Source organism: Odocoileus virginianus, chromosome 6 (assembly GCF_023699985.2).
Source record: "Odocoileus virginianus isolate 20LAN1187 ecotype Illinois chromosome 6, Ovbor_1.2, whole genome shotgun sequence".
Lineage (NCBI taxonomy): Eukaryota > Metazoa > Chordata > Mammalia > Artiodactyla > Cervidae > Odocoileus > Odocoileus virginianus.
Window position 1 is genome coordinate 8919592 of NC_069679.1, and position 25592 is coordinate 8945183.

Consider the following 25592-nt stretch of genomic DNA (forward strand, 5'->3'; position numbering starts at 1 on the left):
ATGGGATTGTGTTATATTCTGTGGTACAGCCTTACTATGAAATACCATACAGCCATTAAAAATGGTCACGTCAAAGAATATGTAATGGCACAGGAAAAAAAAAACTCTCCAGCTGGGTATTAAATGAAGCTAATATTCACCAGGGTAGAATAGTAGTTATCTCTCATCTGTATTTCCAAACTTTCCTTTTTTTTTTTTTATTACTGCCTTTTTTTTTAAGTGAGGAGGGGGCCTCTGACACATCAGGGGTTGGAGCTCAAACTGGAGACCCAAGAAAGTTCATGCATCAGATTTGCTCCTCCCTGGCTGTGGACAAACATGTGGGTGAAGGTCTCACCTCCATGGTTTATTTGTTCTGTGCTTCATTTTCTCATGTCAAAGTCCAATGCTCATGCCTGTCATGCTTCCCTCACAACAGATGGAAACTGTCTGTATGACTTTCTACTGCTGCATAACAAACGACCCCCAAACTTAGCTGGGTAGTTCTGGCTTGGAATCTCTCATGAGGTTAAGCAATTGACTGGGACTGCAGTCATCTGAAGGCTCAGTTGGGGAAACTCATTTCCAAGCTCACTCTCACATGGCTGTTGGTAGGAGGTCTTCCTTCCTCACCACCCAGGCCTCCCCACAAGCTAAATGGCCCCACACATGGCAGCTGGCCTTCTCTGAGTGGTGATCCAAGAAGAAGTGAGCCCAAGGCAGAAGACACAGCTTCTATAGCTTTCACTGCATTTTTTAGCATCACACACTGAGCCCAGTACAATGTGGGAGGGTGCAGTGTGTACCCCAGGACGTGGAGACTGCAGGAGGCCACCTGGAGGCTGCCTCCCACCACATCCCAGGATTAAAGTACTTCATAGGAACACAGAGTGTCCCGGGGGGCTGTGGGCGGCTGTGCATCAACTCACAAAATTCTGATTATGCCTGACTTTTGGGGGAGCCCAGGAGAGCCTGATGGGAGACCCACAGGGATAGTGAACAGGAACAAAAGGCCCTTATTCCACTTGTTCATTGAGTGCAGATTAGGGGACTATTTACACCAAAAATAATAGTGATTATTCCTGAGGATAGTAGAATAACCTGGGAATCTGGAGTTGGGCTATGTGTGTATGTGTGTGTGTGTGTTTCTGTGTGTGTATTTCTGGGGTGTTTTCAAGTTGTCTCCTTTGAGTATGGATAACTTTTGAAATTAAAGCAAAAATGTCTAAGGACAGTGAGTTCATCTGACTCTCAAAGGAAACCACAAATGATGCAGTGACTGAGCTTTGGGATGAGAAAAGGCACTGTGAGAACCAAGAAGAATCCTGATCCAGGATGAGAGGCCCAAGGAGAGGCGGAAAGGGAAAGAAAACATCGAGGCGCTTCCAGGTTATGAGGTGGGGACCCGCCACCCGTGAACCTGTCCTCCCTCCCCACCAAGTGGCCAGGGGATGCCAGGTAGAATGAGGAGACCGGGGTATGAGCTCCAGGACTCAGGAGCAGCCCCCTGCATGGCAGCTGGATCAGCTGCACTTACTGAAGGAGTCAGGTGTGGCCGGGGCTGCAGATGAGCTCAGGTGGAAGCGGGTGAGTGTGTAGTGGCCGGGACAACCCAAATCCTCAGGAAAGGGTCTAAGAAGAGGCTGTAGCTTGGAAGGTGGTAACACAGTGCCTGGAAGGCACCGTGAATACCAGAAATTTCCCCCAAGGCGGTGTGCAGAGCACCCCCTCTTCTGTCCTTCAGTGGTCACTGTGAAAGGAGTGTCATTTGAAACGTCAGAGTTGGAAGGAGGCTTAGATTTACCAGGATCCTTCCCTTTGTCTCATAGATAAGAAATAAAGACCGAAAGAAGAAAAGTTCCTTGCTAAAAGTTTCACAGCACTGCAGGTGGCCAAGACCTGGCAGATAAAAAAGGGGTTGACTTTTTCTGTGTGGCCCAGAAGCATAGCTAGGTGCTCAAGTGAGAATTACAAGAAGGCAGATTTTCATCTCAATATAAAGAAGAAGTTTCTAGTGAATATAGCACAGTAGTAAGCTAGAGTTGCCTGGAAGCATTTAAGCGAAGGCAAGAGTGTGTCTCAGGAACCAGAGCCTTAGGAAGGGCTGGTGGGATAAATTTCCTCCTATACCGTTAAAACTTTGGCCACAGCTGAGAGCAGCGCAGCCACCGCCCTCTGCTGGTGGAATGGCGGTAGCACAGCTTCCCCGGCTCGGCCTCTGTGCTATTTCCCTGGCTCGGGTAGGCTTTCCAGAAAAGAAGCAACGCTTTGGGGTCTGAGAGCTCCCTGTTGAGAGGGCTTCAGGAAGGCAGTGGAGGGATAGCCCCTGTATATATGTGCCAGAAAGGCGAGAAGGGTCAGCAGAATGCCCCACGGTGTCTGGTGTAGAGTGAAGCCAGTAACCTGCACTCAGGTAACTGATGTGTGCCCTGTGTCTTCTTGGGGTGACCTTACTGCCCCCTTTTTGTGAGTGGCGCCTCCAAAACTGACAGGGCTGGGACTGGAGACTGCGTGTCTGGAAACCTGGGCATAGCATCATCTACTGTTTCCTACATGGCCTTGAACAAATGCCTCTCCTCTCTGGGTCTCATACTGGTGGTAGGTGGAGGGGCAGGGCCTCTGACTGCCAGAGACAGGATAGGGGCGCCCCTGTGGGACCCAGACAGTTCTGAGGTTGAGTTCACGCTGACCCCAGTCACCTTATCATCTTTTTTTCCTCCCCCTCTCCAACCTTTCCTCCAGTGGCCTCATGCTCTTTTCCCCTTAGTTCTGCCTAATTTTCTTAGGAAAGTTCCCAAAGCTCATTCAGAATAAGTTGACAATGACCAACATTATCTCCTACCACTGTGCTCTAATCAATAGTATCTATATGTTAAGAGCTGTGAAGTGTAAGGAATGAATCCCTAATGGTGGAATTTCAGAGCTGAGAGCATCAGAGTTCTTTTTATAAAAAGGTAGCAAAACCTTGTGGTCAAGAAAGAAGGAGGAAGTCTCTCCCCCTCCCTTTGGTACTGGTCAGACCACAGGCTGGAAGTCCAGTATTGTTCCCGGCTCTGTGAGCCATGCTTTAATTGGGAACTGGAGCAGAAGGTAATCTGAAGAAGGCAGCCATGATGCTGAGAATACCTCTGGTCCAGCGTGAGCTGGAGTGTTTGTACCCGCTTCAGTCTGCTCTGGAGGTCCCCTTCCAGCGTCTGCCTTTTGCTTCGTTGTCAGGCCTCCTCTGAGGATTTCACAGTAACTGAAGGGAAATGAGCTCATGCCAATTCGCCCTCCTCGATGAGTTCCACCTCTGCCTGGGCCTACAGATCTGTCCCTTCCTCTAGCTCATCTTCCCAGGGAAAGCATAAGCTTTTGAGGCTGGAACAGCATCTTCTAGATGCAGGCAGGGTGCCTTGATGTCTGGAAAGACCTGGGGACTTGGTGGAGGGAGGGTGTGTAATCCTACGTTGCAGTTTCAGCTCTGGCACTTTTTTGGTAAAAAAAAAAGTTTCACTTTTTTGAGCAAGTTAACCTTTCTGAGCCTTTATTCTCCCATTTCTAAAATTAAGAAAATAATGCCTCCTGCAGGGGAGTGGTGAGACTCAAGTAAGATGTTAATAAACATGTTTGTAAACCATAAAACCAAGGTCATTAATAGAGTAATACACACACAGAGATACACAGCACTTGTGAGATAGCTTTCCCTATGTGATCTTAGGCAAGTTATCTGTAAAATGGAGATTATAACAAGTTAATACATATTTATGGTGCTTAGAAAGCACGAATACATAGTAGGTGTTCTGTAAATGTAAGCCATTATTATATTACCTGGGAAGAAAACACTTACTCATCCAGTTTTTGCTGAGCCCCTACTATGTGCCAGGCACTGTTGGAAGCAGTGGGGACCCAGCAGAGAACAAAACAGATTTCTGGCCTTTGTGAAACCTATGTTCTAGTAGGGGAGACAGACGATTAAGTAAATCATAGAGTATAATAGAAGGTAACTAATGCTAGGAAGATAAATTAGGGAAGATGACAGAGGTTTTGGAGGAAGGAGGGGGTTATAACTTTAAATAGGGTGATCGGGGAATCTGATTGGCTCAACACTTGAATTAGATGTCCATCTTGGTCCAATCAGCTGAATGTACAGGTGTATTGGAAAGGTGGGGGTCGGGGGGAGGGACAGATCGGAGAATCTGACTGGCTAAACTTGAATTATCAATAGATGTTCATTCTGATCCAGTCAGCTTTATATGTGTGTGTGAGTGTGAGTGTGTGTTGGGGATTAGCATAGCTTTGAGCCTCAACATCTATGAGTAAAAGTCTTGGTAAGGGAGTCATCGTGAGCTAGGTAGACACTCCAAGGGAGGACCCTGAATTCAAATGGAACCTCTCTCTGCTCCTCCTGGCCCACCTTGGCCTTTAACTAGCTGAAAGTCTTCAGCTAGTCTTCAGCTGTCGGGACTGAGGGGTCAGAGGATGACATTTCCCCTCCCCTCCTCTTGGGCCTGCCTCCTGCCTCCATGGTCTCCACTACCATCATGTCAAGAACAGACCCTGGTCTCTGACCCCACTGGCCACAGGGTCTTTGCAACTAGACATGAGGCTGGACTGGACCAGGGCTTCCTTCCCCTCCCAAGCAGAGATCAGGCTCCATGAAGACCCTTGCCTCCTGGGGCCCAGTGAGGCCCAAAGGCCTGCCCAGGGAGACTGAACTCGGCCTTCGGTAACTGACAAGAGCCTCCACTTTGCACTCCGAGTGCCACTATCCCTTCCTGATCATGCACTTGACATCCCCCCGGGAGAGTTCCTCAACGCCCATGTCGCTGCTGTTTGTTCATCCTGCAATGAAGGTGGGTTAACCGCTCGCCACCCAGTCTAGGGAGACCACCAAGCCAGGCATGGCCAAGGACTCCACAGCTCAGAGTGTGGGTTCTGAAGGATCAGGAAGCCCAAATTTCTACACTGATGGAAGCCCTCTCTGCCCTCCCCCACCCAGAGCCCCCAGAACGTGGTCATGGGGCCACTGGCCAACCTGAGTGTGCCAGGGATTGGCAGGTGGGGCAGCCAGGGCCAGGCGCAGAGGAGGGGCCCGCACCGTCTCCCATGCGGGGCCTCCAGACACACAAGCACCACTCACCCAGCCCCAGGCTTTCATGGCTGCCTCCCCCAGTGCTCAGCCCAGGCCAGGCCTCATGTCTCATTCATCTTTTGAGAATTAGAGTAGCCCCAAGTCACTGGAAAGATAATGGATCTGGCTAGGGGCCAGATGGCAGGTGTAAACAGGGGGTGTGTTCCCCTCCCTGCCCCTCTGACGGCCCAGCTCAGCTTGACAAGAGGAGCAGAAGAGCAAAAGCCTGCCTTGGGCCTCTAGGTGGGTGAGGGAGGGTGTGCACCTTCCTGGAAACGTCACCTGCTTCTCACTCTTGCATTCATTCAATAAATATTTATCAGTAGAGTCTACTCTGTGCCTGGCACTGTGCTAGGTGTTGTGGTTACAGCAGTGAGAGCTGGCATTCAGAGAAAGGATTCCATCTCTAGGTGGCCAGTGCCAAACCCAGGGAGGGTCCTTGTCTGTGTTTGATGAGCATATGGGTGGAGGTCCAACTTGGAGCCATAGACAGAGCTGGAAGGACCCTGAGGTTCCAGTTCTGTTCACCAGTCACTTCTGGGCATGCGTGCCGGGTGGGGCTGCGTTCGGTCTGGGGTGTGAGGATGGGTTAGATCACACCCAGCCCTGGAGGGCTCACCGTTGGGTAGGCGATGGAGCAAAGGCAGGGGCGGGAGTGGTTCAGGCCAGGGTTGCTGTGCCGAGCACAGGAGTAGAAGGGGAATGCAGACCCCCATTTTGGAGATGATGATGATAATTGATACTGATTGAGTGCTTACTTAGTGCCAGGCGCTGTGCCGCGTGAGCGTGCATTTGTTGTCATGAGGAAACTGAAGCCCAGGAGGAAGAAACTTGCTCAGTCACCATCAGTGAGAGCGGAGTCGAAACTAGACCCCAGAGCCTCAGAGCTTAAAGTGCTGCAGTAGGTTCCTGCTCCCACCAGCCCAGCCCCGACCCTGAGGATCACTAGCCTCCACAGATTCAGCCAGGAGAAGGCTTGGAGAGAGAGGGGCATCTGAGGATTGGGCTGCTCACTCACTATTTAAAGGGAGTTTTCAAGGCCATTGAGGTCCCAGGGCCCTTGCCTCGGAGGTGGTGCATCCCTTTCTCTGGTCTCTTAGATGTCCCTGATGGAGCAAGGCTGAGGGTCTGAGCCAGAGGTTCCCGGCTCTGCCCATGCATTTCACAGCTTCCAGGGGCCAGTGGCAGCCCAGGGCTGAGCCTTGGTGGTGTCGAAGCAAGGGACATGGTGGGCATCGGGCCTCCCTCTGCACAGTCAGCATGCTCTTGGTGGATGGTGGGTTCACTCTGCGGATAAGTGGAGTGGGCCAGCCCAGGGGAGTGTGGATGATGGCCTGTGACCCACTGCCACTGCTGACAAAAGCAGCATTGGTGCAACTGGCAGCATGAGGTTGGGGAGTCATTCCATCTTAAATACAGACCTGACCTTGTATTTGTAGCCAGAGGGCATAAGAAGCAGGTCTCTTATGTCTTAGGTTTTGCTTTTGTCCCACACTCTGCTGAGAAACCTCCATCATTATCTCATTTAAGATGACGGTACTGATAATCTCTCAGGAGAGGCAACCAAGAACCATGAAACAAAGCAAACACAAGGCAGTACTAAGTGAAGAAGCAGGGCAGCATCATGGTTAAGCCCAGAGCATCACAGGAGGCTCCACACCATGTGAATTAGAGCCCCTTGAGTTGTGCAGTGCACAACCCAGGCAACTGTACAGGGGACCTGATGAGGCCCAAAGTTTATGGTGTCATTAATCCATTCAACGAAAATTTACTGAATTTACTGAGAGCCTGCCATCAGTCGGGCACAATTCCACACACTGGACTTATAGCAGAGAACTAGACCAAGCACTACCTCTCAGGTAGATTACATTCTAATTCAGAAGTCACACAGACTGAGGCTTGCGTCCTGGCCTTACACTATGTTAATTAATTTCACTGAGCTTCAGTTTCCTCCTCTGTAAAATGGACACAATGATATGTACTTTATACAGTTACCTTGATAAATAATTGAAATAACATTTGGTTTCAGGCCTGACGTGTAGAAGCTCCTCAGTGATCATCAGTATTATCACAAGCGCTGAGTTATGGGGAGAATTGTGAAAGCTAAGTGGGAGGATGGCTAAGGCTTGCATAGGCCCAGAGGCCCAGCCTGGGAAGGATGTGTGTTATGAGAAAGGTGGGGAGGGGGAGTGAGGCTGTCATGGGCCGATGAGGAACACCCTGTTTGGGGACCATATTTTCCCATTTCAAGGGTTAGGACACACATGACCTGGCAAAGAAGTTCTGTGTTTCTTCTAGATGTGAGAAGCAGTCTGAGAAAAAAAAAAGAATTTGGTCATCAAAATATTGGGATGTAGGGAGATTGCAGTATTTTATAAGGACCTGAGATATAATATTTAAAATTGAGAAGTGTGACCCCCAGTAGCGTTGAAGAAACTGGTTGGCAAGTTGGTGGAGGGTGTGGAACAGGGTGTGTGAGTCCCTCAAAGGCCAAGCAGATGAGCTGGATCTAATCAAGGTAGGGACAAGAGTGCTGACTAAGTCAGAATCCCTGGCTGACCATAAAAGTCACCCGTTGATCTTCCTGAGCAAAAGGGGGTTGGGGGCCTTCATAGATCCAAGGGGCTGTGTGCTGGCAAATCGAACTGGAACACAAATGAACACCAAGTTAAATCAGAACTTGGCCATCCTTGGCCAAGCCCAGCTACATGCTCCTGCTTGGCCAGCAGGAGACCCCAGGTCGGAGGAGCCCCGTTTCAGCTCTCACAGTGGGAGGTGAGGCACTGCGTCTCATCAGTGCAGCCCACAGCAGGAGAGTCCCCAGAAACCGTGGAAAGTTCTGGAGGGGCCGCACAATGCAAATCATTATATTAATAGAATGCCGATGTCACAGTGGGGTTTGGGAAAAGGCAGGCATGAAGGAGAGCGGCTGGGAGAGTATGGAGTGCCTAGAGGTGGGAGGCAGGGTGGGCCTGGAGAGGAAGGGGTGGATGTGAAGACATTTGTGAGGATTAACTTACCTGAGGCCTCTGGGAATCTCCTGTGAATGCAGAGAGGTACCGGGGGTCTCAGAAGCTTAGCAGACAGCTGTCAGAGCTCTAGGGGGCCACGTGGCCCCAGGCAGACATTCAGACTTCATCTCATCCATGTCCGGCTCAGATCTCCAAGGATGGTGGGACTCAGGAGGGACACAGGAAGCAATTAACATTATCTGCCGGAGCCCTGACTCCAGGCTGCTGCCCTGTCCACTGGAACAGAGCTTTAGAGATGCTCGCCAAACCCCGGGTGGGCTGGCCCAAAATAATGGCCCCTAATGAGTTTCCTTTCACTCTGCAGGAGAAATAGGTGTGTGGGGAGGTTGCAGGAAGAGCTTCAGGCAGGAGGATCCACCTTTCTGTCCCTTTTCCCTGGACTTGATGGCAAATGGAAAGAGGGATTTTTGTCCTCTTGGCTCTGCGGCAGGGAGGAAGGGCAGGGCTGGTGTGGACAGCCTCGAGATGGTGCAAGCACTCTCCTTTTCTCTTGCTTTTCTGCCCCTTGTAAAACAAGCAAAACTAAGGTTTCCCCCACAATTTGCATAGATGCTGTTTTGTATTTTTTGCCAATTCTTTTCCATTTCCAGTAGACACAGATTTTGGCTCACCCCCCTTCTTCGCCACAGTGGGACACTGGGGCATGAAGGGAGGACCGGGGTGTGAGGGGCTCTCCTCTCTGTGGTCCGCAGCCCATCATACTTAAGGATGTGAAGCCCACACCCCTTCATGAGGCCAACGAGTCCCTGAACCATCTGAACTGGCCCTACTTCTCTGGTTTTCCACTTATCCGGCAGGGACTGGTCCTTCTGTGTCGTAAGCATCCCCCCACGCCGTCCTTGGCTGTGTGCTATCAATCTTTCGGGCCTTCCATGCTTCCTCTGGGAAGCTTTTCTGGATTTCAGAGCCTCAGCTACTTGCCTCTCTCCTGCACTCCCACAGCCCCGGCATTTCCCCCACCGAAGCACAGCCCACCCTGCACCTGTCCAGCTTTGTCTCCCCAGGAGACTATGAACAGCCAGGGCCAGAAACCCACACCCCCCCTCAGGTTTCTGAGGACCCCCCCTCAGAAACCCCACTCTCTGTAGACTCATCAGGCACAGTAAGTTTGGAGTTTTCTTATCTTCTTTGTGTTTTAGTGTGGGATTTTATCTTAATAAAAAGGGGCCACTAATCAGGAAACTGCAGGGGCTAGTCTGAACACTGAGGTCCCAGGCATCCCTCTCCCCAATACACACACACTCACACTCACTTACACACCCATTGTTACTCAATTTTTTCCCATTTCAGCCTCAAGGAGTCTCTTATCTCTTCCCCTGGGGTCTGCCGCTTGACATAGCCCAGGACTGAGGACAAAGGTGGCCTTATTACCTCTTCCTGCTGGAGCCTGGGAAAGCCGGGTTCATCTCCAAGTGCTCAAATGCGTACCAGGAGAAAGAGAATTCCTTACAAGTCTTCCCCAAACAAACCCTCTCCCCGCGCCCCCCAGGGGACCCGCTCCCACCATTTCCCCCAGAACATAAGCACACATGCTCACTAGGGATTTTAACTGGAAAAACCAGCAAACCCTTTCCAGCTTGAAAAACACAAAGATAAAAGACCAAGGGGAAAAATCAAAACAGGAAGTCATGAAGTTGGGAGGCTTCCTGAGGTCTCTCCATGAACTTTTGTCTGACAGGGTGACGGCCTTCAGAGCATCACAGCCTTTGTTAGACACTCTGCCCTTGACTGTGAATCTACCCTGAAGCTCAGCCCCAGACCTAGAATTTCTCAAGGTCAGAAGAATAGGATCCAGAATTATCTCCCAGCATGGGAAAGGTCGAGAGAGACGTCTGGTCCCTGGACAGTGTTTTCTGGGTGCTGAGGATGGACATGCACTAGAAGGGAAGGGCGTCTGGGCTGAGGGAACAGCATGAGCAAAGACTCAGAGGTAGGAAACAGGGTGATAGTCATTGACCCAGCTCAAGTTCTTGTTATGAGCAGGGCACTAAATGATGCTCTGAAGGTGGCGGGCCAAGGTCACTGGTGCTCACCAGCTGGTGGCAGGGGTGAGCCAGGAACCAAAGGTTATTTGGTGGTGGGAGCATTGGAGGTCAGGGGTGTGGATAGACGTGTGTGGCATGAGCAGTAGGGTGGGCGATTGTATCAAGGCAGGGTCAGGCCGGGACCACAGCAGTTCTGATGTCTCATAAGGAATTTGGCTTTGAAAGTCAAGATGGTAGGGAGAGTAGAGAGCCATTGAAAATTTCAGACTGGGAGAGTTACTGCCGCAGAGCTGTACTCTGGGAAAATTAGACAGCAGTATGTAAGCTGGATCGGAGAGAATTGGCAGAGGGCAGACACTAGAGACAAGGGGGCAAATCAGTGGACCCACCGTGAGCTCTAGCACGAACAAAGCCCCCTGCACCCAAAAGAGAGCTCCCAGAGGACTGCCCAGGGGTCTGGACACCCAGGAGAGACCACCTCTGGGCTAAATGGTCTTCTCTAAAAAGTTGCTCTGAACATGCACATAGATGACCCACAGGGAGAAATGGACTGACCCTCCAGTGTCCTCCTTAGCAGGCTCTCGTTTATTTTACATATTATTTCAGATGAACAGGCTGAAGACCCCAGGGCCCTGAGGTGTGGGACATGAGGCCAGGAAGTTCTGGTTGGGAGGGAGGGAAGGAAGGAGTGCAGCTGGAGGCCTGGGAAAAAGTGGTGTGGGGTGTAGTTTAAATGGAGGGAGGGGACATGTATAAATGTGTGAGCGTGCGTGCCTGCGTGTGCTTGTGTGTTGGGGACAGCCGCTGGCAGATTGGGCACACCCTGGGTTGGCGGTACCCACACTTTGGACTGGCAGTCCCCAACCTTTTGGGGACCAGGGGCCAGTTTCATGAAAGACAATTTTTCCACAGACCAGGGCGGAGGGGAATGGTTTGGGGGTGGTTCAAGCACATTCCATTTATTGTGCACTTTATTTCTATTGTTATTACATGAGCCTCACCTCAGATCATCAGCCTTAGATGCTGGACACTGGGGACCCCTGCTTTGGATGAAGGACACGCAATGCTTAGGTGCTGCTGAGGAGGCCGTGGTGGTACCCGGAGCTCTGAGGCTGCACAAACTCGATCTGGTGTCACTGCCACGGGGGATGACCAGGAGCAAGTTCCCTTGGGTCACCCCTTCCCTGGGCCTTAATAATCAGATAATGCAGGTGCAAGTGCTTTGTGAAGTGTCAGGGCTGAGAGCTGGAGGCCGAGGCCGCCTTCACACCCAGGAGGCGTGGATACAGGGGGCCTGACTCTGCCCAGAGCGCCTGGTTTATAATAACTCTCTCAATGTCCACGTCCACCCAGAGAAGACAGCGGTAGGCAGCCTACTTGGATAGTCTGGGCCGCCTGAGGCAGCACGTGGAGGAGGAAGTGTGATGACAGAGACAGAAGGGTGGGGAACCCAAAATATCTCTCATGCAGAATCTTGGGGTTCCACTGTGAGCTCACCCATCTCCTGGGTCAGGGTTATCTATTGCCCTGGGGCTTCTTTTAAATCACACATCTCCTGATGTGACCATTTTTCTTCCTGTTTGCTTTATCTGGACCTGCACTAAACATGCAATACTGTTTTTTGACTTCTCACCCCTGGCATCCACATCTAGCACCACTGATAGTCCCTGCTTCTATGCCAGAAGGAATGAGCATTGCAGGTACTTCCCTGAGGGCCCAGCAGAATATGGAGCCTTTCGGGTAGTGGCTCCCAAACTTCACTGCCCAAGGGAATCAGTTGGAAATCTTTAAAATACACTGCTGCCTGGCTCCCCCTTCCCAGACACTGGGATTAAATTGATATGGGATGCCCACCTGGGCACTGGAATTTTTAAAACTTACCATGTGATTCTAGAACAAAAACAAAGTTTGAGAACCACTAGGGAGAGGGAGAGGAATGATGGAGTCGGGGAAAGGAGGGTCTTCAGGAGCAAGCATATGGGTTTTCACAACTGAGTTGCCAGTCAGTCCCTTCTGATAACCTTATGAGAAATTCTGAAGGCCTACTTCTGACTTATGACTTTCCCCCCTAATTTACGGATGTGAGAGTTGGACCATGAAGAAGACCGAGTGCCAAAGAATTGATGCTTCTGAATTGTGATCCCAGAGAAGACTCTTCAGAGTCTCTTGGGCCCCAAGGATATCAAACCAGTCCATCCTAAAGGAAATCAACCCTGAACATTCATTGGAAGGACTGACGCTGAAGCTCCAATACTTTGGTCACCTGATGCAAAGAGCCAACTCACTGGTAAAGACTCTACTGCTGGGAAAGGTTGAAGACAAAAGAGGAAAAGGGGGTGGCAGAAGATGAGATGGTTGGATGGCTTCACCGACTCAGTGGACGTGAGTTTGAGCAAGCTCTGGGAGATGGTGAAGGGCAGGGAAGCCTGGTGTGCTGCAGTCTGTGGTGTCACAAACAGTTGGACACGACTGGGCGACGGGACAACCACCACCACTTACTTGTCACGTGTCTCACCTACATTCCTTTTTAAATTACTTATTTGTCTTTGGCTGCGCTGGGTCTCCCTGGCTGCGTGCCAGCTTCCTCTAGTTGCAGCGAGCAGGAGCTGCTCTTCATTGCAGTGCAGGGTTTCTCGTTGCAGTGGCTTCTCTTGTTGCAGAGCACGGGCTCTGAGGCACAGCTTGAGAGCATAGGTTCAGTATTTGTGGCACATGGGCGTAGTTGACCATGGCACGCGGGGTCTTCCCAGACCAGGGATCGAACCCGTGTCCCCTGCATTGGCAGGCAGATTCTTAACCCCTGGACCACCGGGGAGGCCCTCACCTACATTCTGAAATAGGAGGGCAGCATAGCCAGGGTGCCTCAGAGCCAGACAGCACCCAGGGCAAATTGCAGCTTCTCATTGCCCAGCTGTATCACCTTCGGCAAATCATTGACCAGAGTTTGGTGTTCTCATCCATAAAATGGATTGTTATAGGGGAGTTGTAGGATTTAGTAAATTTAACTTTTTTTTAGTTTATATTGGAGCGTAGTTGGTTAACAATTTTGTGTTAGTTTCAGGGATACAGCAAAGTGATTCAGTGATATGTGTACATGTATCTATTCTTTTTCCAATTCTTTTCCCATTTAGGTTATTACAGAATACTGAGCAGAGTCCCCTGTGCTATACAGTAGGTCCTTGTTGGAGTTGCTAAAACTTTGTGACAAGACTTAAATAAAATAATGTATGCAAATTGCTAAGCACAAGACACTTTGTGAGCACTTGTCAAACAGTCTTTATCACTATCCTTGTCTTTTTCATTGTTATCTCTAGTAGTGCCATCCCCAGGACTTGATGTTCATCCATGCCTTCTGTCCTGGTGTGCCAGAAGCTAGGCCCTTTGGTTTCAGGCGTACCTGGCTTCATACAGTAAAATGGGCAGCCAGGAAGAAGCAGAAAGGAATTTGCCCTTTCTGGGTCCAGGAATCTGGGAAGCCCAGAGAAGCCCAGGGGCACATTCAAGGTCATTCAGTTGATGAGGTGAACTGAGGCTGGGCCTAGAAACCCTACCTCCTGCTTAGTCTTTTTTTTTTCTGCCTCACTAAGCTGATGCCCCAGGTAAGAAAACATTTTGCTTCTGTGTACAAAATTCAGCTTTGCAACCATGGGAAATTCTAGGAAGCTGAAGCTGCAATGCAGGTTGTTTTGAAAATATCTCAGTCAGTTCACTGGGTTCAAATAAAGCCTGGACTGGGGCCCAGGGCACCCGCCGTTCCCCTGGCAATCTGCTGGGTGAGCCACACCCTCCAGCCTCTCCAAGGGAGAGCCTGGCCTGCCTGCACACATGCAACACACACACACACACACCGAAACATATTTTCAATTAGCTATGTAATTTTATTCAATTTCAAGGATCTTATTTTCCCCTAAACTATCTGTGTAGCAACAAGTGAGTAAAGAAACCTATATGAACAAGCCATATCTATGTTCCACCAAAGCTTCTGAAACATGTAAATCTGGTCAGTATGAGTCTGCATCTCATTTTCTTAAGACCTGCTTAACCAAAACCGGAGAGGGATAGTTTTCAATCAAATCTATGGTGATCATCTCCCACCTGAGGTACCAGAAACAAAACACTATGATGAGTGAGTGTTTTAAATGACATTTATATTTTTATTAGAAATTATAAATGTTCATTGCAGAAAAAATTAGAAACACTAATATCCAACTAATGGGAGATTGTCACTATTAACCTTTTGATGCATTTTCTTACAGACTGTGTTTTTTTTTAATAGCTTGGGATCATTTTAGGTATAAACTTGATTCTGACTGTTTCACTTACCATTAGCCCTTGAGTAATTCCCATGTCATTAAATATTTTTTGAAAATATGATTTTAAGTGACTTCATAATATTTCATTATATTGGCATCCTAAAATTCATTTCCGCAACGTGCCATTGTTGAGCTTTTATTTTTGTTCCTTCTTAGAAATAACAGGGCAGTGAATGTCTTAGTATGCTTCCCTGTTCATTTCTCTGGGATGCATTCCCAAAGTGGAGTTATTGATCAAATGCTAAGAAACTTTTAGAAGTCTTTGAGGGAGTTTCCTGGTGACCTAGTAGTTAGAATGCAGTGTTGTCACTGCCGTGGCCCAGATTCGATCCCTGGTCTGGAAACTGAGGTCCCACAAGCCGAGTGGCACGGCCAAAATATAAGAAATACAAAATACAAATAAAAACAAAAATCTTTGTGCTGTGCTGTTCTTAGTCACTCAGTCGTGTCCAACTCTTTGCGACCCCATGGACTGTAGCCCACCAGGCTCCTCTGTCCATGGGGATTCTCCAGGCAAGAATACTGGAGTGGGTTGCCATGCCCTCCTCCAGGGGATCTTCGCGAGCCAAGGATCAAACCCAGGTAGCCTGCATTGCCAGCTGATTCTTCACCGTCTGAGCCTCCAGGCAAGCCCAAGCCCCGGTCAAACGGATCTGTGGGGAAGTTGCCCTGCTTGGCGCACCCCTGCACCCTGCAGAGGCCGTGCCCCAGCTCCTCCCAGCTCTGTCTTTTGGCAGCTCAGGTGTATTTGAGCTGCAGACTGATCTCCAGCTCTGGGCTCCTCCTTGAGAAGACTCAGGGTGCACGACAGCTGCTATCTGACATCGAAGGTCTGTCCCAGTGAAGGGGGCTGGATTTGTCCTTTGAGGTGGCCAGGACAGGGCCCACCCTAACAGCCCGAAGATCTCCCCGAAGATTATAGACATCGTGTGACAGGCACCCCCTCCCCACCCCATGCAGCAAGACTTCTGTCCCAGCTCTGTTGAGGCTCAAGCTCCCTTTGAGGTTCAGATGGCAGGTTAGACCCTGGAACCCCAGGGAACCCTCCTGCTGGAACAGTTCTGTGAGCTGACCGTCTCAACAGTGATTCTAAAGTTATGAAACAGTGAGAAACTTTGACTTCACTCCTTAGAAGCTCTTTGTGCTGTGCTAAGTCGCTTTAGTTGCTTCCAACTCTGTGCAACCCTATGAACTGTAGCCCACCTGGCTCCTCTGCCCATGGGACATGCAGGCAAGAATACTGGAGTAGGTTGCCGTGTCCTCCTCCAGGGAATCTTCCTGACCCAGGGACCAAACCCATGTCTCTTATATCTCCTGCATTGGCAAGCAGGTTCTTTACCACTAGCGTCACCTGGGAGAAGATCTTTGCACAACTATTTTCTCAGATATAAGCTGGGCTTGCTATGAGGATTAAATTTGATGATATCTGTAAATTAATATGTTTGATTATATTGCTGTAGTAATAAAAGCTATTAGTGTTGCCATGAGCACAAGTATGAGAAGGCAGTGTTGGGTTGCTGTGAAGAACCAGATCGGCATTTGGTCTCTAGCCACACGCCCATCCAGAAAGTAGAACAGAAAACAGAGGCATTTGAAGGGTCTGGGGAGAGGATTGTTCACATTTATTACAAATTCAGGAAAACAATTTCAGAACAAGCTTCCTTTAGAACACCTGATATATGCATTTTATTTGTTTGTTCTTTCTCAGGTCTCTAGGAGTAATAATTGGAAAGGGTCATGAAGTCTAATAGTAATGAGTCCTGTAACACTGCAAGGGATGTGCTGGGGTTGGCTTACCCCAGCTCATGTTTAAATTTGTGTTTAATTTTTGCTTACTGTTAAATATTTAGGAGTTTTCCCTGCCAGTTTTTAAGCACAATTATTAAAAATTAAGTTATGCAACTTTAAATTAAATGAATTATGTTAAAAACATAAGTACTAAATATTAAAAATTTATTCCTTCCTAATTATTTTACTACTGTCTGGTGTCCTACTGTCTCTTTTTTTCTAACAAATGCATCTTATTTATTTATTTATTTCCTGGCCATGCTGGGTCTTCATTGCTACACACGGATTTTCTCTAGCTGTGGCGAGTGGGGGCTCCTTTCTAGATGCGGTGTGTGGGCTTCTCACTGCAACGGCTTCCCTGGTTGCAGAGCACGGGCTCCGGACGCACAGGCTTCAGCAGCGGCAGTACGCCAGCTTTGGTAATTGCAGCACATAAGCTCAGTAGTTGTGGCTCATGGGCTTAGTTGCTCCTTGGCCTGTGGAATCTTCCTGGACCAGGGATCAAACCTGTGTCCTCCTCACTGGCAGGTAGGTTCTTATCCCCTGTCCCCACCAGGGAAGCCTCCTAAGTCTCTTTTAACTCTACTTCTGGTGATAGCACCCTGGTAGTTTGAAATGATGGGCATTTGCCACTGAAATTGGCAAATGTTCCAAACCACAGCCTTTCTTTCCTGGAAAATCAGTTGTTAAACACTTACTAGCACACCAGGCCCTGCACCCTCGATCTTAACTCTACTTTGCTACACCCCTCATTTCCTACTCCTTAGCTGCTTCCAATGTTTTGAGCTGTTTCTTTTTGTACTTCTCTTTGTATTTCTTAATTACATGCTTTCTCTTCAATGTCTTGATTTTTTTTAAATCTTAGACATTGTCTATTGACTTCCCATTATGGAAGATGAGGATCTGGCTCTCTAGCAGCTTGGTCTCCCCTCTTAACTACACGCACACATTTTTCCTACCTCTGCCTGCCCAGTGTATTATAGCACAACTCATGTTTAAATAAATATTCAGATAAGAAAAAAATAAATATTCAGGATTTACATTATTACCACGATGTAAATATTGTCCATAAGACATTATCACTATGATTTATAAACTTTCTTATGCAGTTCTTCTCTTGGTGTTAACAATTGTATTTTAAAATTTGCTTGATTTCTGTATAAAACTGTGGTTTTCAAACTTTTCTTCTTAGCAATGAATCTTGTCGTTCAAACAAAATTTGGGGAATTCCCTGGCAGTCCAGTGGTTTAGGATTCGGTGGTTTCACTGCCGTGGGCCAGAGTTTGATCCCTGATTGGGGAACTAAGATCCCACAAGGCAGATGGCATGGCCCAAAAAAAAATTATGTGAACCCTACTATATAAAACAGGAAAATCGGAGCTGCCAGTTTGAAAAGAGTTCCCTCCCATTGAGGGCACTGTATACAGTCAAGCAGGTTGTGCACTGCAGAACTCTGCAGGTCACCATTTACAAGAACAACAATGTGATTCAGTCATGAAAATCAACGTTAACCATCCCTCTGGGGAAGGCGTCCCTTTTGAAAAGGAAAGTCCACCTGGAAGGATGCACTCTGTCAGGATGGCGCGTGGGTGCGTGCTCAGTTGTGTCTGACTCTTTGCAACCCCATGGACTAGAACCCACCATGCTCCTCTGTCCGTGAGATTTCCCAGGCAAGAATACTGGAGTGGGTTGCCATTTCCTTCTCCAGGGGATCTTCCTGACCCAGGGATTGAACCTGCATCTCCAGCGTCTTTTGCATTGGCAGCATAGACCCTTGACCTCTCCCCATTCTGAATACATTCCAGTGATGTGGCTTCACCTGTCCCTCCAGGATATCACCTGCAGGCTGCTGCTCATAAGCTGCTGCTAGCTGCTGGCTACCTACTGACTGACTGATTCAGTGCCCTGAGATCTGCCTGGGCACCGAAAGCTGAATGCAGACAGCTTTACTCAGGGACCACTCAGGGCAGCCTTCAGGATCAGATGTAAGGAGAGAAGGCTCTGGCAGAGAGCATGTGAGCTGTGGAAACAGGTGATGCAGGGCCTGTCAGCCCATGGACATCAGAGCTGGAGGAGGGGAGTTGGCCGGCAATAAGCAGTAGGGTTCAGCTCGGCTTTGAGGGTCACCCCTGTGTGGGAATCCTAGCTTTGCTTTCAGCTGGGTGACCTTGGACAAGTTGCTTAACATTTCTGGGCATTCATTTCCTCATGCCTAATTCCCAGGATTTTGTGAGAGTTAAAGAAGCTACTTTGTAACCCTAGTAAATCCTAGGGCCATGTGTGGCTCAGTCTCTGCTCAGAATCTCAATTAAAGAAACGTAGTCCAACAGCCTAAAAGTAATTGAAAAGGGTATTCCAATTCATATTGTGTCCCTCATAGGATGCAAAAGAGGATCCCATTCTTAACTGAGAGCCATATCCCCCAAATCCTTTTCCTTAACTCTCTGATTTCCCCCAGGATACAGTGTCAGTGAAGTTCTCCCAAGTACAATCTCCGAGGCCTTTTTCCTCTCTCTCTTTCTCTACCTCATCCCTCACACTCCATACCACTTCCATTGCTGTGTCATAAAAAAAAAATCAGACAACCTGGAGATAGACGTTCAGACAAGAAGTGGGTGGGGAAGAGGTTACGGCAGGACACACACTCTGAAATAACTCTTATCCCATCACACTGGTGAACTATAAGACATGTATAGCGGGGGTTGCCTGAAACTGATTGATTTCCTCCTTATTCAGTTGAGGAACTTAAAGGAGGGTGAGGTTTGACCTGCCTTAGGTGCCGCTGATCACCTAACCACTATTAGCAGATGGGCAGTGACTGGGAAAACCCTTCCTGTTCCCTCCACACACCAAAAAAGCTAATATTAAAAAACCTGGGGACAGGACACAGCCTCTGTCTCCAATTTCTTCTCTCTTCCCTGCCACCTTTGCAGCCAGTAGGCATGGAACTACCCCTCACCCCGACTCCCCTTGCTCCATCTTTTGTGGACTACATCCCCACTGCAGGATATACTGAACACCTACTGTCTGCCAGATTTGTAAGTTGCTGGAGATTCAAAGACAAGCCAGTCCTCAGTTGCTTATAAACAGACAGAAACAAACTGCAGTTCTTTGTGATGGTGCCTAAAATAGAGGGAAGCACAGAATACAATGAGCTCACAGAGAAGGAGTGCTTAATCCGTTGAAGGAAGACTTCCTGGAGGAGGTGTCATCTAACCGGTATGATAATAACTAGTATCGGGTATGGAGCATTCACAATGGTGATAATCTCCACACTAAGTACTTTGTTAAGCACATTCCCTCATTTAATCTTCACAGCAATACTAATGAGGAACCTCTCTTATGACAGCTGCACTTTCAAGCTTTCCAGCTGATTTTATATCCACATGTCTGAAAATAAAGTTGCTGAAGCAGTGAAAAAAAGAAAGAAAGAAAAAAAATGAGGAAACCGAGGCCCAGAGCAGTTCATTGACTTTCCGAAGGTCTCCAAGCTCAAAAGCAGCAGAACTGTGATTCAAACACAGGCCTGTGTGGTTCCAGAGACGGTGCCTTCAGCCACAGAGCACCGGGTACAGGTGTTTAAGATGCAGACTGAACAAGCATGTGCCACATCTGGGAATAGCACCATTCACATCCCAGGCAGAATAACATGAATGTGTATGGATGGACCCCGAGATTCAGACCTCTCCACCGATTCCTGGAGCAGCAGGAAAGAGCCTCCTTTTGATCCAAACCTGTCCAGGTCAGCTCCCCCTAGAGATGAGGCGGGAGTACAGACATACGGCCCACCAACTGCCAGGGCTGCTGCCCACCAGGCTTTGGTGGTTCAGGTGGATAGTTACATCTTAACTTTAGATGTTTTTACTTGAGGAAGGGACACCTTTCTTTAAGTTGCACTCAGATGTCTGTGGACCAGCATGGCCCCACCCATCCTGCTCTGGGACCCTCCCACCACCATTCAGTGTTGGGAGGATGCAGCCCCAGAGCAGTATGGCCCAGCCAGATGCAGGGATCCAAAAACATTAGTGGACCCTCTAGGACCTCTGGCTCTTCTTTCAGGTCATCCCAGGGCCATCAAACTAATCCCCTTCTCTCTTCTTTCTCTCTCTCTCCCCTTGGCAGACGGGCAGGATCGAACCCAACTACCCCAAGGTCTGCGGTCACCAGGGCAATGTGCTGGACATCAAGTGGAACCCCTTCATCGACAACATCATTGCCTCGTGCTCAGAGGACACATCGGTGAGCAGGAGGGGTGCTCCCTGGGGAGGGTGGGCGCATGGGGACTCCTCCTGCTTCCTCCTGGAGGCCTTCCTCCCTAAATTTCCTCCTTCTCCCTTCTTTGCCCTTCTTCTGTCCTCTTGGTCATCCCTTCAGCTATCCCCAGGACAGGGAGTTAGGAAGGGGACAGGGAGCGAATCCATGAACTGTATTGGCAGGTCTGGTGCCTTTACTGTGATTTCATTTGGCGGTGTTGACTTTGTAGGTGAGAATAGAACAAAAAGATTAAATCTGTGATCTGGCACTCATCTGTGACCGCAAAAAGAGAAGGATCAGAAGAGGAATTTGGGCAAGGAAGAAGGGGGAAGGGGATGAAATAGATGAGCCATGAGGAAAAGAGACCTTGTTCTTGCAGGCTGGGTAAAGTTCTGTCCTCTGTGAGCCATGGTTTTAGGGATAGACACCAGGCTGAGGTTTGTCATGACTTGTCCAAGGACCCACAATGATGGCCCAGAATTTGAACGCCATGCATCCTACCACGTAATGAGGAGAAAGAAGAACTAGGGGAAGGAAAGTGAGGAGGAGGGAACAAGGAGATAGAAGGAAGGAGAGAGAACAGGTAGGAGGGATGAGACGAGGGAAGAAAGGAGGCAGATAATTTGGAAAGGGGAGATAAAGAATCCAGGGAGAGCAACATGTGAAGCTGCTTTCTGGTCGCCCTTTCCCCAGGCTCTGCTGACTTGAGCACGTGGAGGCAGAGTCAGGTGTTGGCAGCAGAGTCTGTGTTTCTGGAGAAGGGCCCCATGCCTTTCCTCAATTGCCCTTCAGCAATGTCAACACACCAGCCTGGGAACAAGAGGGGATTTCAGAGCCTCAGCTGAGCTGGGGAGGAGGGCCTGCTCTGGCCCCTGGTGTTCCCAGACGAGAGGAGGTCAGACTACAGGCATCTCTCTAGTGCTCACTGGCGTAGTCTGGGGGCAGGTCATAGACTCCCAGGATATTGGAACTAGAAGAAACTTTGAGGCTCATGTCTTCTGTCTTTCCAGACTGGCCTGAGAGCTCCTGAGAACAGAGCTTATGGCCTTTTTGGTTCTGAATTCCAAGCATCCAGCACAGAGCCTAGTACCTAGTAGATGCTTAGTAGGCATTTGATGGGATGGTTGGGTGGATGGATGGATGGATGAATGGATGGACAAACAGATGGCTAGATGAATGGATCTTTGGGTGAATGACTACACTGATGGATAGATCGCTGCATGGATGGATAATGGATAGATAGATGAATGGAAGGAAGGAAAGATGACAGGATAAAGGTGAATAGGTAGATGAATTAAATAGAAAGATAAATGAATACATGAGAATGAATATAGTCCATCTAATGAATTATCCAAAGAAAAAGATTCACAGTAAATAAGTCCCCATTGGTTAATAAATTAGGGGGTAGGGAGGAGGTCAGCTGGCACAGTGTCTAGTAAAACAGAGTGTTGCGGAAGGAGCTAATAGAGTAGAATGGGCTTGACCAGCTCCTAAAAGTCAGAGCTCTGAGTCAACTCGAGAGGATTCCTGAGAGCAGCAACATCAAGGGCAGGGTGCAACATAAGAAGGGAGGGCGAGAATTTGTGACGGGCACAGTCCATCAGGTTTGGCTACTTTCTGCAGCAAGATGGAGATGGTGACTGGGCAGGAAGGGAGGCTGTGAACGGAGGTCAGGAGCAGAGAGGGAAGGCTCGGGACGCCAGGGTGAGCAGCTGAACTTTGAAGTGAGACTTGTGCTCTCAAGCCATCTGAACAGGAGCCCCTACACTTGTGCAGTTTGGAGACACTGCATGCTCTGGGGTCAGGGAAGGGGCTGGATGGGTCACAGCGGCTTTGTGGAAGAAGCAGAACCCCAGCCAGCTGGGCTGGTGCTGGAATGTGGCTCAGCAGAGAGAAAGGGAGTGCCCAGGAGCGGGGTGTGACTCGTGTACGTGTTGAGGGTATAAAGAGAAAGGACGTGGGGCTTGGGGGCACAGGGAGAGAGGGGTTGGCCCGGGCTGCTCACCAGAGAGAAGGGGATTAAGTCTCCAGAATAGAGAGGAACTAAGCCGTGGCTCTGGCTGCCAGTCCTGCCAGCTCGGAGCCCGCACAGTGACCCATGTCTCTGCCCCTCCCCAGCCTCAGGGCCAGAGGTCTTAACATGGGAGTCAGTATCCCCCCTGCCCCTGCCATGGCTGGAAACAAACCCCTCCTGGCGAAGGGCACACCGAGGGCCCAGGATCACACAGGGGCTCACGTCCCAGACAGACCTGGAACCCAGGTCCCCTGACTCCCAGCCGGCACCCTGAGCAACTACCCACAGCCCTGGTTTTAGGTGAGGAAACTGAGGCTCAGAGCCTGGAGGGGCTGACAGTTCAGATCCATCTGATCTCAGTCTCTCCGACTCAGCAAGCTCGCTATGCAGAGCCCATGCAGGCCTCTGGGGGCACATGAAGCAGGGCATCCCTGCCCAGGTCCTGGGAGGGGGGCTGGAAAGGCAGAGGACCAGCCGCCCCCAGGGTGAGGTGAGGAGGCTGGTCAGTGCTGCCAGGACCGCTCTGATTGACCTTCCCTCTCTGCCATCGCCCCCTCCAGGGTCAGGCACCCTTCAACCCACTCCAGATCACACAGTCAACTTACTGCGCCTCAGACACCACGCCCAGAGCCAAGGTTAAGAGGTCAGTCAGCACACATACTGTATGCCAGGCACTGTGGGCCGTGCCAGAGCTGGGGAGGGAACCAGCTCCCGAAGGGACCCAGAGAGACCCTGGCAGGCCCTGCACACCCACTCCCCACCCTCTGCTTGTCTCACAACATTCAGAGGACACAGGGGATCCAGCTGGCCTCCACCCCGCTCCCAGCTCTGTTTCCGTATCCCCATCCCTTGAAAACTCTCCAGTGAAGTCCATCCCCCAGGTCCCCCCTCCCCCCAGTCTCCTCTCCCTTAGGGCATGAGGAGGTCTTCAAGAGTCTAAGCCCCTCCTCTCAGGGATCCAAGAGCATACCAAGCCCTTCCCCAAGGGGCTCCCGTCCTGAGGGAAGGCTGGGGGCTGTAACTCTCCCTGGCATCTGGCAGAATCCAGTTCTTTCCGCCGCTGGGTGATGTCACCTATTGTTGAAGGGCTGTGCTTTTTATAGCCTCTGCCGCAGCTAGGGAGGGCGGCTGGCAGGCGGCAGGGAAGGGCGCTATGGATTTCCAAGCCTCATGCTCCCAGCCCTTCTCCAACAGCCACAGAGAGAGGTTTCTGACATCTCAAGGAGAGGAGAGAGCAATCCCAGGAGAATGGGAGGACGGGGAGGGAGACGGGCCCCTCTCCTGGGCTCAGCATCTTTCTTCCCTTCTATTCCACTGCTCTTCCATCCAGCAGCTGTCCTCATCCCCCCCACCCAGGAGAGGTGATGCTCTCCACCCCCCCAGAGCTGGGGGTGGGCTGGGGCAGGATGTCAGCCCTGCTGGAAGCAGCCGGAAGCCACCCACCACTCTGCCCTCCTACACACACATATAAACTTGAGAACCAATACCTCTTGGAGCTGGAAGGGAGCATCACACTACTTTTAGAAATGGAAGCACAAAGCCCTGAGAGGCCTCCCATGTGCCTGGCTGCTGCAGAGACTCCACCAGTGTGGAGGGGTGGCTCAACCATTAGGCAGCCAGGCTTGGGAGGCCATGGGCCTAGGTTCAGATCCTGGCTCTTCCGCTTCCCAGATCTGTGATCTTACCAGCTTCTTTAACCTCTCTGGGCCCTGGTTGCCCTGCTGTAAAATGGCTTATCATGAGAGCAAAATGAATCTAGTGTTTCTTGGCTACTAAGAACTTCATAACCATTAATGTGGGGACCAAGGCATTTAGATAACCTGTCCCAGTGAGGGCAGACTGGAGGGCTGGGAGAGAGAGACCCAGACTCTTTTTTTTTTTTTCCCAAAATTCTTTCCATTATGTATCTCACTCTGTGCTCTTTGAGGCCCCAGTAGGCCTTTCATCATTGGTTTCCCAAAAGGACTAAGCTGAATGCTAAGCCTTAAAATCTAGGAAAGAAATCCCCATGAAGTCCCCCTTCCAAATCAGGACTAAAGGGGTGTTTTGCCACCTATCCAGCTCACTACTGGCCAAAGCAGGAGCTAGCATGCTTCCTTATGGGTGACTCATTGCTTAAGATTAAGACTCATTGCTTCTGATGGTCAGAAGGTTTCCGGGCTTCTCAGGTTCTTCTGTTGGTTCATTCATTTAACAAGTACGTCTTAGATGTCTATAATGTGCCAGGCGCTGTTCCTTGTCCTAGAAATAGGGCAGTGGATTTAAAGACCCCACCCTTGAATGGAGGAGTTGACCATCAGTGGGAGGCCTGGAAGGTTGTCTGTGCCCCAGGTGGGGTAATTTTTAGGTTCTTGGGGCCAGGGAGTAGCACCTCTTTCTTGGAATAGATGAGCAGAAGGACAGACCACACCCTCTCTAGCTTGTCAGATTCCATCCAGGGAAGAAGGAAGGGATGAGCAGGGATAGGGGTTCAGAGGAGAGAAACAGGGCAGTTTGCCTGATTCAAATCCAGAATTTGAATCCCAGCCTCTCCCTTCTTAGCTGTGCAAACTGGGCAAGTTTCCTAACCTCTCTGTATCTCATTTCCTTACCTATGTAAGAAGAGTCATTAATAATAACAATAATGATGATGATAAGTAACACATATCCTTTCCTGTGTCCAATCTCATGTTTACCATTTCATCTAATCTGCTGGCAACCCCTTCATAAGATTCTCAACAGCAGATGGTCAGTCGTGCTCTCTTCTGGACCCTCAGGTGCCTTTCTCTCCTCCTTCTCTTTGGAGTGATCTGTTTCCCACGTTAGGATACAGTCAGAAGATATCAACGTTAAGGCGGACCTGGAGGCTCTACCTCTTGTTTAGGCTAGTGATGATGTATTCTGTTTCTAGTAGTAAACCAAATGGTTGGGAAGAAATAGGAGGTAGGTGTTCCAAGACCTTCTGGGCAAGACCCTCATGATTTTATTTCTTCCCACTGCAGAAAAGACAAGAGAAAAGAGTTGCTCTGACCTCAGCTCTAGGCAGTGTATCTGTGGATTTGCTGGATGGAAATCCTGGGCTCATGATTATGTCATGTAGTACGGCTTAATAGGATACTATCAGAAGGCAGAGAC

At 49.6% G+C, this 25592-nt stretch overlaps 1 protein-coding gene across 4 annotated transcripts in view; it reads left to right on the plus strand.

Moving 5' to 3' along the window:
• Positions 1-25592, plus strand: part of CORO2B (coronin 2B) — a 147938-nt gene that overhangs the window by 101726 nt on the left and 20620 nt on the right. For all 4 annotated transcript variants that reach the window (XM_020880520.2, XM_070468708.1, XM_020880519.2 and 1 more), the window contains one exon: positions 20333-20449. In XM_020880520.2, the coding sequence (XP_020736179.1) occupies positions 20333-20449 (117 nt within the window). The remainder of the gene's footprint in view (positions 1-20332; positions 20450-25592) is intronic.